The sequence below is a fragment of the Periplaneta americana genome, chromosome 3 (assembly GCF_040183065.1).
Source record: "Periplaneta americana isolate PAMFEO1 chromosome 3, P.americana_PAMFEO1_priV1, whole genome shotgun sequence".
Lineage (NCBI taxonomy): Eukaryota > Metazoa > Arthropoda > Insecta > Blattodea > Blattidae > Periplaneta > Periplaneta americana.
Genome location: NC_091119.1, coordinates 52,672,560 through 52,687,418, shown reverse-complemented (window position 1 = coordinate 52,687,418; position 14,859 = coordinate 52,672,560). Strand labels below are relative to the sequence as shown.

General features: G+C 35.4%; 1 protein-coding gene across 2 annotated transcripts in view; it reads left to right on the top strand.

Moving 5' to 3' along the window:
• Positions 1-293: 293 nt before the first annotated feature.
• Positions 294-14,859, top strand: part of LOC138696034 (zinc finger protein 892-like) — a 36,612-nt gene continuing 22,046 nt past the window's right edge. For both annotated transcript variants that reach the window (XM_069820532.1, XM_069820533.1), the window contains exons 1-6: positions 294-546; positions 1,637-2,044; positions 8,021-8,102; positions 10,447-11,062; positions 13,498-13,695; positions 14,556-14,723. In XM_069820532.1, coding sequence (XP_069676633.1) covers positions 424-546; positions 1,637-2,044; positions 8,021-8,102; positions 10,447-11,062; positions 13,498-13,695; positions 14,556-14,723 — 1,595 coding nt within the window. In that variant the 5' untranslated portion in view covers positions 294-423. The remainder of the gene's footprint in view (positions 547-1,636; positions 2,045-8,020; positions 8,103-10,446; positions 11,063-13,497; positions 13,696-14,555; positions 14,724-14,859) is intronic.

The following is a 14,859-nucleotide window of genomic DNA, read 5'->3' as shown; positions in this document are numbered from 1 at the left end:
GGTCAATTTCTTCCGTCCAGCGAGTCCAGTCACGAGCAACATGGACTGTGCTATCACAAACATTATTAATTACTTTGAACCATATTAATATAAATAGACATAAAGTTTTCAATTTTAAATTAAGCTTATACTTAACTTATAACAAAGTCTAATTAAATGCATTTTTAAAATTAAGCGCTCAGAACCTTGACTAAAAATGGCTGAGGAAATGTAACAGATCATATACAGCGCATTACAGTACTATCGATCCGCTTAATTCCACAATTCATAGTGCTGCACTCTGTGATCAGCGTTCGTAAACTTGACATGTATTTTTTTGAGAAGTGGGTCGGGAATATGAGTATTTGTGTGTTTTCGAGTTGTTTATAAACAAACTTATGTTGTTTGTAATGACGCAAAGTGTCAATCATTAGATGCCGAGAAATGGGAAATAATAAACTATGTCGCCTATGTGCTAAGGAAAGGGAGAGTTTCGTTAGAATTTACGAAGAAGAGGGGCAGAAATTGAACCTAGCAACAAAGATCATTCAATGTCTGCAGATCTGGGTAAGGTAGCAGTAAATAATCAGAGTAATAGGAACATAACATCTCTATACTTTGTTGCGGTTCGCCGTACTGCCCGGCAACATACACCTGTTACGTTACCGCAATCTGAGCTGACACTCTTTGTTTCATAATTTAAAAAATCTAACCTCCATGAAGCAAAAGTATAGGATGTTCAAAAAACAATGCAATGTATAAATTCTGATAAAACCACTTTTGAAAACGAATTTCCAGAGTTTTTCAATTAAGCGACACTATTTGTATATTACTCTGAGATGATCCGTTTCTGTGCAGATGCCTTTTTAAAATAAATTGACATATTATAAAAAATATTCTAAATTTTTTTTTCCAATTGTCATTTTATGAACATAATAAATATGCAACTTAAGACGCATCATAAACACGTTTTTGAATATTGACTGAAAAATTTTAAAGCTGAATATTATGAACTTAATTTATCGTGAAATTTTATGGAAAACTGTTCAGGATTAAATAGCTGATATAGGCCTAGGCTATATTGGTTAAAAAAAGGTAGCGTTATTATTATTGCGAACTAAGTTTGACAATACAGAGTGGAAGGATTGTTATGAGCTTATTTTGTCGAATAATGTTTTTGATATGACCAATAATGTATTAAGAATTTTGAAGAAAATTAAATGCAACATGTAGCAACGCTGCATTGCATAAATAGCATTTTACTGATTTGAAGGGACATATTTGCATTTCCTTATAGGCTATTAATCGAATCCTGTATCCTGTAGCATTGACTCAATTATTAGTAAAACATGGTCATAAATATCGTACTCTACACTATTCTGTAAAAAAAAAAAAACTCGTAAATTATTTTTAAACAATTTCATGAAACGCGCAATAAAAATTTTAATACAATGTTTTTTTTTTCTATAACCATCTGTAAAGAAGCAAAAGATTATTAAGCCTAATTTAGATACTGTTTTGGTCGTCATATTTCTAGGAACTTAATTATTTAAAAAGGAGTAAGTTATAAGCCTAATACATTTCCTCCCACTCTGTTTATGAAGTATATTTTTATAGCGTACTTCATCCTGCCTCATCTACTATGTACGTTTTTCAGCTGTATCCAGAGGACCCCTTGCCAAAGACTGTGTGTATAGACTGCTGTGCCAAATTGAACCAGTATTTTGACTTCTTCGAAACAAGTTCTCGAGCGCAGTTGTCACTTCAAATCTTATTCGACCCCAAATTGGTGACGGCTAACAACAGAGAGCCAAAGAAGGAGCCTGAAGCTGAGCAAGAACCTGAACCTAAGCGGGAACCAGAGGCATTGGTACCTCCGAATCTTGCACCTATCGTACAGAAAAAGGAAGAGATAGACAATGATGACGATGAGGAGGAGGAGGAAGAGGACGAAGACGACGATGATGATGATGACGACGACGATGACGACGATGATGATGATGAAGAAGAAGAGGAAGACCTCGACAATGACGATCCACTTCCCGAAAGCACAGCGATAGAAGAGGTACTGCTTTTCCTTCTCCTAGTCAATATGGTAGACAACATCGAGCAGTCGGCCTGGTTGGCTCAGTTGGTATAACGCTTGCTTTCTATGCGCGAGGTTGCGGGTTCGATCTCGGGCCAGGTCGATGGCATTTAAGTGTGCTTAAATGCGACAGGCTCATGTCTGTAAATGTACTGGCATGTAAAAGAACTCCTGAGGGACAAAATTCCAGCACACCAGCAATACTGATATAACCTCAGCAGTTGCGAGTGTCGTTAAATAAAACATAACATTTAACATCGAGCATCAGTGACGGTTAGGTTCGGTTTGTTGAGGTTTTTGGTATGCCTACCCAAAAAGAGTAGCCTATATGCAAGGCATACCAAAAAACCTCAACAAACCAAACTTACTATTACTGATTCTCGACGATCATATTGACCAACATTTTCTACCAAATTACCGATTTAGTAACTAGGAAAGGGTTGGGAAATGGCTTACAGTATGAGTAAATCATATTAAAATCTCAGCCTCTTTCTGAGATGCAGGTATTGTTCTTCTTTTGGTTTCAAATGTTTTTTTTTTACTTGGTTATTTAACGATACTGTATCAACTACTCGATTATTTAGCGTCGATGAAATTGGTGATAGCGAAATGGTATTTGGCGAGATGAGGCCAAGGATTCGCCATAATTACCTGACATTAGCCTTACGGTTGGGGAAAACCTTGGAAAAAATCCAACCAGGTAATCAGCCCAAGCAAGAATCGAACCTGCGTCCGAGCACAACTCGGGATTGGCAAGCAAGCGCCTTAGCCGACTGAGCTACGCCAGTGGCTCAAACGTTGTTGAAATGTTCAGTAACCACATTAAAAATTCCACTTTTCGACATTTCCAAAATCTGTGGTATTTTTGTATAAACAAAGTGAATATGACACAGGTTTTCTCAAGTAAGTAAGCTACTTTTGAGATATATATATTTTCGTTTCGATACCACATTATTTCATTACTGTCATTATCATAATTTGAGCCATAGCTGTGCTTTGAAAGAAACATTGAAGAATACAATATGAAATAGTTACTCTCTCTCTCTCTCTCTCTCTTGCATTGAGCCACGTAAAACGCGAGTGGGAAGTATCCTTAAACATACCAATTGAAATTTATTTTTAATCTCCTTATGATGGCCACGTCTTCTGCTAATATATACCAAGTTTCCTCATACATGTTTCTCTTTTCAGAATTCATATGCCTTGTCAAGAGAGGATCTCTTTCTTTCTTTCAATAGTGATTGTCATTTAAATGGTTTAAATTGCACGGACAGAAAGTCACTTGTATACTGCCAGAATATATTATGAGTGATGTAACAGGAGATGTTACCAAAGATTCAACTTTGATATTTGATACAGTGTGTTGTAACTTTTCTTCGGGGTTTTCTAAGATCGCAATGTCAAATTAAAAGGATCCTGAATTATTCACAAAATTAATGTTTAAATCTTTCAGGAACAGTAAAAATTATATAGATGGCATCAGCATATATAAAAGTGCTTAAGCATATTACAACACAACATTATTTGGCTGACACATAAAATGTATAGCACTTTGATTAGTAGGCTAATTAGTTCAGATTTTCATACACAAAAGCTAAACAGTGTCTAATCTAGGTTCTTTAGCTAAGCAGAATTCACTGTTATGTCCATTTGCACTGCAATGTACAGAAATAGAGTCTTATAATATTCGAATTCTTGCAACAACCAGTCAGCAGTTAGGTTCTGTTCTACTTTATTATTATATTAGTTTGGAGGATTATGAGAAACCATTATAGATTGGTGAATAAATAAATTTATTCTCTCTCACTGAAAATGCACACGTGGAAAGATGAGATAGAAAGCTGTTGCAATTGTAGCCTAATATTAGGCGTACAGGGAAGTTCATCTAGAAAGCTGTTGCAATTGTAGCCTAATATTAGGCATACAGGGAAGTTCATCTAGAAAGCTGTTGCAATTGTAGCCTAATATTAGGCGTACAGGGAAGTTCATCTAGAAAGCTGTTGCAATTGTAGCCTAATATTAGGCATACAGGGAAGTTCATCTAGAAAGCTGTTGCAATTGTAGCCTAATATTAGGCATACAGGGAAGTTCATCTAGAAAGCTGTTGCAATTGTAGCCTAATATTAGGCGTACAGGGAAGTTCATCTAGAAAGCTGTTGCAATTGTAGCCTAATATTAGGCATACAGGGAAGTTCATCTAGAAAGCTGTTGCAATTGTAGCCTAATATTAGGCATACAGGGAAGTTCATCTAGAAAGCTGTTGCAATTGTAGCCTAATATTAGGCATACAGGGAAGTTCATCTAGAAAGCTGTTGCAATTGTAGCCTAATATTAGGCATACAGGGAAGTTCATCTAGAAAGCTGTTGCAATTGTAGCCTAATATTAGGCATACAGGGAAGTTCATCTAGAAAGCTGTTGCAATTGTAGCCTAATATTAGGCGTACAGGGAAGTTCATCTAGAAAGCTGTTGCAATTGTAGCCTAATATTAGGCATACAGGGAAGTTCATCTAGAAAGCTGTTGCAATTGTAGCCTAATATTAGGCGTACAGGGAAGTTCATCTAGAAAGCTGTTGCAATTGCAGCCTAATATTAGGCATGCAGGGAAGTTCATCTAGAAAGCTGTTGCAATTGTAGCCTAATATTAGGCGTACAGGGAAGTTCATCTAGAAAGCTGTTGCAATTGTAGCCTAATATTAGGCATACAGGGAAGTTCATCTAGAAAGCTGTTGCAATTGTAGCCTAATATTAGGCGTACAGGGAAGTTCATCTAGAAAGCTGTTGCAATTGCAGCCTAATATTAGGCATACAGGGAAGTTCATCTAGAAAGCTGTTGCAAGTGTAGCCTAATATTAGGCATACAGGGAAGTTCATCTAGAAAGCTGTTGCAATTGTAGCCTAATATTAGGCATACAGGGAAGTTCATCTAGAAAGCTGTTGCAATTGTAGCCTAATATTAGGCATACAGGGAAGTTCATCTAGAAAGCTGTTGCAATTGTAGCCTAATATTAGGCATACAGGGAAGTTCATCCAGAAAGCTGTTGCAATTGTAGCCTAATATTAGGCGTACAGGGAAGTTCATCTTAGTCGTGCATAAATAAATTTTATAATCTCTTGGACATTATAAGTGAGGAAATGTTTACCTGCATCAAAATCTTGAATTGATTTCAGTACCACAGTCATATTAATTAGACAATAAATGGTGGTTTACAACTACAGTGGAGCTTTGATATCTTCATCTTCCACTATTGCATTTCTGTTAATTAGTTGCTACTTAATACCATCCATTCAATTATAATCGAAATTCTACTAATAGCTGTTTTTGCCAGATCATGTACTGGTACATTTCTATTATCGTTTCAATGTCTAGCCTATATGTATTGATAAAAAAAAAGTTTACAATCGTGTTTCACTGCTTGCATATTCTGTAGATCCACATCCTTATGATATAAACATCTAAGAGGATGTCAGCTATCAATTTTAGTGTCAAAGTTTTTAACTAAATAAGGCACCCATCAAAACACGTGATGATTTGGTGTTTTTTTTTTCTAAATTTTACAGCATTTATTAAGCTTTTCTGTTAATGTGCTTCCCCCCCCCCCCCCCCCCAGTGCCACCAGGTTGTCATTCGGCATTTCTGGGCTATCCTGGCAATGGTAACCCACTTCTGAGGTTGCGATGCCTGGAAGTCAAAATTATGCTGCCCCAATGATATATATGATAGGATGAGTATGAATTTTTGGCACCAGGGGAGGTCTTAAACCTAAACGTATCCTAATTTCCAAACCATGGACGAAGACAGGAACAATAATTCCCTGTAAAGAAAAATTCCTGTGTCCTAATCGGGAATCGAGTCCAGGACCTTGTGAACTGTAGACAGAAGCTCTGACATCTAGACCATGAGACTGTTATATGAAATGTAGTGAATTAATTTTTTTTTTTTTTTTTTTTTTTTTTTTTTTTTTTTTTTGTAAATTAAATCAAAATGATTATGCAAAGGGATGAATTTTCTTGAATAGGCCTACACCATTTTGTTCGAAGCTGTCACCTAAATGAATGTTCTTTGTTTATGGCTAAGTTTTATTTTCAGAATGAATTGTCGCTATAACATGGGTTTAAATTATTTGATTATCGCCATTTCAATAACAGTCACAATTTTATGGAATGAATTAATGACAATAATCAAATTAACTTTCAGAAGAAAAATATATTAATAGCCCTATTTCATATCTGACCATACTTTATATAGTTTCATTGTCTTGAAATGACAAAGTATGTCATTGGTGAATGTTTCAAATTATCATTAATTTTTAATTATCTTTATATGGAAAAAATAGCTTCGAAAGTTAGGTATAGGCTCACTGAACTCACGCTTATTGCACACATACTTGCATTAAAAATAACACACAACAAAATATGTACCGTAAATATATTACAGTAATACGTAAATTTAACATAAAGGTCAGAAGTGCAGGTATGTTTTTTTTTTTAAGTTACTGAGAAACACAAACAAAGACACAAATTAGAATGAAATATAAAAATAAATTAAAAGATGGGAAAATGAGGTGGAAATTATATTTTGTATTGCTCAACATAAAGTTTACTTGTCTTATAGCGAAACAGCCATTTCTGCGCCAAATGTAAAAAATCACTAAAACTTGTATCTGAAACGGAAGACTGGCCCAGAAGTTGAAACTTATCATCCAACGAAAATAAATATGATACTGAGATCAGGCAGAAAATAAATGCAAAAACTTTGCAATTTCAGTAAGAAACTTGGTACACAATCATGCCCTTTTTTTTTTTTTTAATAACAGACAAATACAGTATATTATGTTATAGAGAAGTCTCAACACAAACTGTAAGAAGTTGTCACAATATGAAAAGAGAAACTGATTAATATGTGAAGATTAAGAAAAAATCAAAGACGCCATTATGATTAGTACTTTCATGGCAAACTAATACTATTGTTGTATGACTTGAGGCTTTCCCAGCGTTTGATGTAGAATAACTCTTCTCGGGTTCTCAGCCAGGTGAGTTCTCCAACTCACCTGGCTGAGAACCCGAGAAGAGTTATTCTAATACTATTGTTGTTGTTGTTGTTTAGTCAACTGTCAGACGACAGGTTTGAACCTCTTAAGTAACATCAATAAGGTATCATTCATGAGGCAATTAGGTCAGGAGATAATGGGGTAGGATGGCCAGTTCCTTTCCCCCTCCAATGCATACATTGCTGATTAGCTACATATTCCACTAATCAGACTTCAGATGCATACAAACAATTGTTCTTCCTCTGACACATATCGTCAAGTGATGTACTGCCTAATAATAGATGTATATATCAGCCAGAACCTCAATCAGAGGTAATACTATTGTTATGCAACTTAAATTCATATGTAGGCAGCAGTTATTTCCATGATGTGGTAATGTGATGTTGCTATTGAACACCAACGATCTCTTTCAAGTCAGAATTAGTTGAGTAGTAGATCTAACTAATAATTATAAGAATATTCTCCTATAAAAGTTGTTGTTGTTTTCTAATGCCAGGCGTTTGACAATAAAGTCATTTGACCTCTTGCACTCCAATATTTTTCAAAGATATTATCATGACCAGCCACTGAAGCACAGATTTTGAGGTGTTCCGAATCCATTTCTTGGTTTGAGTTGCACAATGGGCAGTTAGGAGAGTGATATATTCCAATTCTGTGTAGGTGTTTGGCCAAACAATCATGGCCTGTTGCCAATCTAAATGCAGCTACAGACGATTTTCGTGGTAAATCGGGAATTAACTGTGGATTTTGATGCAGAGAGTTCCATTTTGTCCCTTGGGATTGTGTTATCAAATTTTGTTTGTTGAAGTCTGAGTATGTAGATTTAATAAATCTTTTCACAGAGTAACTGTAAGTCATTGGGTTTAAACAACTTCAATGTTATTACTGTTCTCTTCTTGTTGCAGGATTCTGATGAAGGAGACGCAGGTCCGCCTGGATTTGTAGAGTGTGTGTTATCTGAGAAAGAGGCCAACACCGCTCCGCAGAGTAAGGCTATTTAATTTTTCTGAACCAGGTGTGAGGTCACATTGTACATTAAGGGGGGTGATGGGTGAAATTTTGGTCATTTTCAGTCAAAAATCGTATTTTCGTTTCTTGTAAAAAAAATAACGAGAAATTTCTTACTTATATGTTGAACAAGTTTCAATGCTCTGAAGTGCTCGAAAGCATAAAAAATTACGAAATATATAAATGGCTGCACCCTTGAACTTCAATTCCCTGCAAATTTTACAAGCTTTCGTCAGGTTCGAAGTGTAAAGGCTCTTACAATTTTGATGCTAGGAACATAAAATTTTTACTGCATATTCTATACACTGTGGTTAACAAAATAGCGCATGTTTTTTTTTTTTTTTAATTTAGTAAACTTTATTGTACATAAATAAATACATTATAGTTGGGAATAACAAGAACAGAGAAGGGAAAACAAAACAAAAAAATAAAATAACTTGACACTTGTTTATGGGTATTGCCCACTGGCAATCCCAAAAGTACCCTATAGCCTCATATCACTATGCCGTTTTCTTTTTAGTCTTCTATGTGCTGGATCTTGCAGTGGATTAGTGACAGTTACTCGAAGTGGTTTAGGAAGGAGTTATACAGTCTGATGTAGCTCTGTCTTTAGGACCTCCATCACCTCAGGAATACAGAGATCATCATCCAGGTTCTTGTTGCTAATATACCAAGGTCCACCAGACATCAGCCTCAAATAGCAATTTTGCATGACCTGTATTCTTCTTATAAAGTGCATGATTTTATGATTAAATTAATACTTTTTAAATACAAAATGAAATATTTACAGTGGCAATGGAAAATTTCTATTTTTAGGTATGCAGTGGTTATAAAAAATTGTTTCCCCTTTTGTAGTACAGATATAGGAAAACTGATGCGTTATGTTTTTTTTTTTTTAAATATGCAACTGGTCTTGCTAAAAAAATTTCAAAACATTTTACTCAAAAACTGAGCAGCACATTTAATTTTGAAATGCAAATTTTTCAGAATATTTTTGTTAATAACTCAAAAATTAAATTACTCACAGAAATGAAACTTCACAACATCATTATATATCACAATGTGATTATGTGTACAAAAAATCAAGGATGTAGCTTGAAAAATGTAGAAAACAGAAATTTCACCCTTCATCTCCCCCTTAACTCATTGACTGATGTAAACCACATCTGCTTAATGTCTAACTTACAATACTTTTGGTGAAGAAAGCAAAGAGAAACTTTGGCTTTCTTGACCAATAACAATGGAGCATGGGCGTTAATGCATCATCTGTTTTATATAGCCATCTGTCTCGTTTGTACACACAAGTTGTTTGTTGTCAATTAAATAATGACAATAAGAAGAAAATTTGCTCAGCAATAAAAATTACAAACATTGCTGAATATTGCTGAGTAATATCAGATAAATTTACTTATATGTCATACCTGGAAACTTAAGCAAAATAATTCTTGATGAAAGGCAGTTGTCTTTGTTATATTCATTCAGTAAACTGCGGTTGTCACACAGTCCCCTGCTCTACAGAGATTCGAAGTTTTCACATGAACAGTGTCTACAGTAATTATATGAATATCAGTGGCAAAATTAACTGCTCTTTGCTGCTCTTCAGGTCTCATATTGGAGATGCACAACTATTTCGCAAAGATCTCTTTACTGCCTCTTCTGAAAAGGAACATTTGTTGTAAATTCTGCTCCACATATTGCTTCGAACTAGGAGCACTATGAATAATCTGTACAGTAAATTTACTCAACGTTTTAGCTATAGACAAAGGCTATATGTTATGCACATACTCCATTTTGTATTCCAGTATCCAGGCTGTTTTTAAACCAAGTTCATAACAGGTTTAAACATCAATTGTTAAACACAGAGTTCAGAGTTCTGGGCCAACCTGGCCTGTCATGGGGTTGCCTTTACCTTTTTGGGAATGTTGACAGTGATGTAAGTGATATGGCTGATACAGGTAATGAAACTACTGATGGCATTAAAGAACCAAGTGACAGTGACTATGACATTGAGGTAAATGGTTAATGTTTTTAGTTTAGCACATAAGCACACATTCTGTACTTCGAATTAAACAGTCTGTGACGTCATTTATAATTGTAACTGTAGTATGGGGTCTGTAGATATAACAGTCTAAAGATGAATTTTGTCTAATCATCATTTCTGCAATTGGCTCATACATTTCACGTAAGGTATGTGCTGTGAATGTTGTGGCATCGACTTGTCTGAATTATAGATTGGAGGAAAAGATTTAAGAAAATTAAAAAATATTACCATCAGCATTAATCAAAGAAATATTGATATCAATACACATTCCTTGTTTTTCAGAAGTTGACACATCAGCTTCATCTCGTCGGAAACGGCGCATCCCTGTCAAGAGAACGTTGGCTGTGAAGGATCGAACCACTCCAAAGGAGCGTTCAACTCCAAAAGAACGAGCTTCCCCTAAAGAACGTCCACCCGCAAAAGAAAGACCTCCAAAAGAAAAAGTGCAAAATAAGGACACGACTCAACGTAAAGAACGTGTTGTGAAAGTAAAAAGTGATAAGAAAGAAAAACAAAAGGACAAAGAAGAAGACAAAGAAAGGGAGCAAGTCAAGGAACCACAACTACAAGTGGAAGTAAAACAAGATTTAGAACAGAAGCCTACAGACATAGACGCGATTAAACCTGAACGAAAGCGTCCTGGAAGAAAGAAAAAGGAACGGGAGCCAAAACCAATAGTAATTAAACCTCCCCGTCCAAAAGCTGTTCTGGAAGGATACCCCTGGCAGTGTACAGACTGCCCAATGGTGCTGGCAACGCTGCAAGAACTCAGGGCGCACCACCAGATGGAGCACAACCAACTGCCCAACTTTAAGTGCATCCAATGTGCTAAGGTATACACACGCTATAGGAGTTTTGCAAGACATGTCAAGTTGCATCGCAATCCCAAGAAGTTTAGGTAAGTAAGTTACAAATTCGTATCTTGAGCTTCATGAAAACCAGTAATGAAATTTGGGTATACGGACTGATCACTTCAAGTATGTATTTCCTGTTTGCAGAAAAGCTTTCTCTAAATGACTTCACCTTTGGCTGAACATTATTCCAGTATGGACGACAGTTATGATTTTCTGAATTGTGAATAATTCTCTTTCTGATTTGTGCCAAAATCTGATGTAACTAAGTATCTGTAAATGCAGTTCTGTTCTAATGCAATCTGGCTTGGGATTAAAATTGAATTTGCAGTCATCCTGTTGTGGACTTAGGAGATTCAAATTTGATGCAGACTTTGTTTATTTGTGAAAATTACATAATACAAAAAATTCAAACACTGATTAGTTTTCAAAATAGTTCCCCAGCTTGTTGATACATTTCTACTGGTGACCAAGAAGTTTCTTTATTCATTTCTGAAAGAACATTAGTAGGTTGTTTAGCCATTTCTGCGCTTTCATTACCACACCATTCTTTGCAAATGTTTTTCCTTTTAAGTTTTTCTTCAGTTGTTCAAACATGTATAAATCTGGGCTATGAGGAGGATGTGGCAGCACTTTTCAGCCAAGTTCAGAAAGGATGTATGTATCTTGTGCGAGTTTTGTGCAGTGAGGACAGACATTGTCATGGAGGAGGATGATTGATTTACAGTACTTTAGAATATTTCGTTTATATGACTTCATTTCATTTTCAGCCTATGAAATGTAATGGAATTTTGAATTTCAACCAATCACAGTCATACATCGCGATAATTTCTGCAGCTCAATTTGTCACTATCAATTTATTGCATGGTCGTTCTTTTTTTTAGTCAGTGTTGCCAACTGTTTCCACATAAATCGATGAGCATGAATCCATTGTACTAAATACAGTGTGAAATCCTACTTCCACATCTACATTTTCATCTTCTAATTCCATGTCCATTGTATCTAAAGAAAAAAATGACACTCCTTCAAAACAATTGTTCATTTAATTAATGTATTAATCAGATTATTTGCAATTATACTATAAAATGTTTAAATTAAATTATGATTTCAGCAGATAATGAAAACGTATTTCTGTTATAATAACAAGAGAAAAGCGCAATATATGTAATTAACATTTTAAACCCGTATTTCGCTTTTCTCAATTGGCATTAGTGAATAACATTCAATTTCTTTATTGCAGTAATTGTTAGTCTTCTATTTCGACTTCACAATAAATAGATTAAATATTCATAGATATACAATTATTAACATTTTGTGAGAGATTTTTAGGGCTATATTATTTACATTTTCATTTTATTCACGAAATAGTCCTAATAAATGTCACTCAAGGTCTGAGATTTCCCATTTAAATCCACGAACGAAGGATTTATCGGCAAATCTCAGACCTCTTGTGACATTACTATACATAATTTTCCGCTTTTAATTTGCCTTTCAAAAGACTACTATAATATGCTGCATTCATTTTTTTTTTTTTATCTAAGAGTATCAGTTCTTCGACATCCCAAAAGCCATACAGTAGCCATACCTTTCTCTTGGATGAATTCACTTTAACCTTCTAGCATTGGCGAATCGATTGTTTCAGTTCCTTGCTAGCATTCTTGGTTTCAGGAGTGTATTGGCATACCCAAGTCTCATCGGTTGTCAAAATTCTATCCAGGAACTCGTGACCTCTTGTTTGTAGTGCTGAAAATGTTGAGAAGGAAGTTCAACTCATCTTGCTTTGTTTTCTTCAGTCAGGTTTCTGGATACTCATCTTGCACACAAGTTTGAAAACCATAGGTACCGGTATTGCCAAATAATTTACTTGGTGCTATCATGCTGATATTTAACTTTTCTGGCCAATTGACAAACACTTATTCATCAGTTTTTATGAATGAATTCTTCAATGTGTTTAATCTTTTGTTTATTGCCAGAAGTCATACAACATGCAGCATGTGGCATGTTAGAAACTATAGTGCGCTCATCTTTAAATGAAATGCATCATTTGAAGACTATTGAATGAGACAAACCATTTTCCTGAAGTTGTGCTACAAGTCTTCTATAAATTTCATTGCCTTCAGTTCTTACCACACTAAGAAACTTGATGAGGATGACATAACACAGTGGTCAAAACGTCAGCCACTAATACCAAGACAACGCGGTATAAGCCTGGAAGTTTCTCCACAGACACTGTACACCAGTCGCGGAAGCCTACACCAATACTAAACTTGATGTTAATTTGCTGTGTAACAGCATTCAAGACACAAATATCTTCCATGCTTGTTTTCTTAAAGACGGGTAATATAGAAGCTTGTTTACTAGACTAGGTCTACCTAGAATTATAATGAGTAAATATTATTTTAATCCAAGACAAAAATAAAGCCTGAATCAAATTTGAACCAGCCTACTTACTTTAGCTCTGGATTGACCTGGAATCTTGCAGGTGTGAGGAGTGTGGGAAGTGTTTCTCGCAGAAGACAGTGCTGCAGTCTCACAGTACCGTTCACACTGATGCTCGCCCCCATGTTTGCCCACAATGTGGAAAAGCATTCAAGCAGTTCAGTTCTCTATACCTCCACAGCAAATGCCATCTTCCTGACCAAGTGAAGCCCAAGTTTCCCTGTGACATTTGCCATAAGGAGTAAGTAATATTACAATATAAAACAAATCTCATTTACTTCTAAGTTGCTTCAAAATGTTGACACATTATTTTTTGGAGTGGAGAGAGGAGGTTTCATTATTGTTTTATTTTGAACTTAATTTCATTTGTATTTGGTAGAGTTATATTAGAGTTTTGTACTATATTGGTCTCTATAATTATTTGAAATATTGAATTTATTATAATACAAATGTAAGAAATAAACTGTAATTTCTGTATGACTTTTGATTATGAAAGAGTATATAAATTGATAAATAAAAATATGAAGTTTTGCACTAATTCATTTAAGTACTATAAGAAATTTCAATTTGGTTGAAGAAATTCAATGGTACTTGTAAAAATCTATGTACTGCTTCTCAGATAACACAGTAACAAGAAGACAGATAGACCAACAAAACAAACTGTAAACTTATTGCAAATGAAAGTTCTGAAATTCTTTAAAAGAATAATATTCTTAATATGATTAATTTTCATGTCCGGCATCGTGATCTAAGACATCCTGCCTAGGACTCGCGTTACAGAATGCGCGCTAGTTCGAGTCCTCATGGGGAAAGAAATTTTCTCATGAAATAGTGCCCACCCAGCATCATGATGCACTTGGGGAGCTATGATAGGTAGCGAAATCCAGTTGCGAAAGTCAGCTATAACAGCTGGGAGGATCATCGTGATAACCACACAATACTTCCATTCTGGTTGGATGATCGTTCACCTCTGCTTCGGCATGTGAACGTAAGGCCAGCAGTCGGCTGGTCGGTCTGGGCCCTTCAAGGGCTGTAGCACCATGGATTATTATTATTATTATTATTATTATTATTATTATTATTATTATTATTTATTTTCAGTTTTGCTACAAAACATACGCTGGAAACTCATCGAAAGATTCACACAGGGGAGCGCAACTTCATTTGTGATGTATGTGGGAAAAGTTTCATTGCGAAAGGCAGCCTTGACTACCACATCCTCACACATTCTGGAGAGAAGCCACATCACTGTCCTGTTTGCGGTAAAGGGTAAGTAAATAGTACACTAACTGTAATGTAGCATTTGCAGCATTAAAGTTTGCATATTTCACCACCAATCTTTCTTATTAATGACATGCATTCTCATATCTACAAACATTAGATCTCTTGGTCAAGTACCGTATAT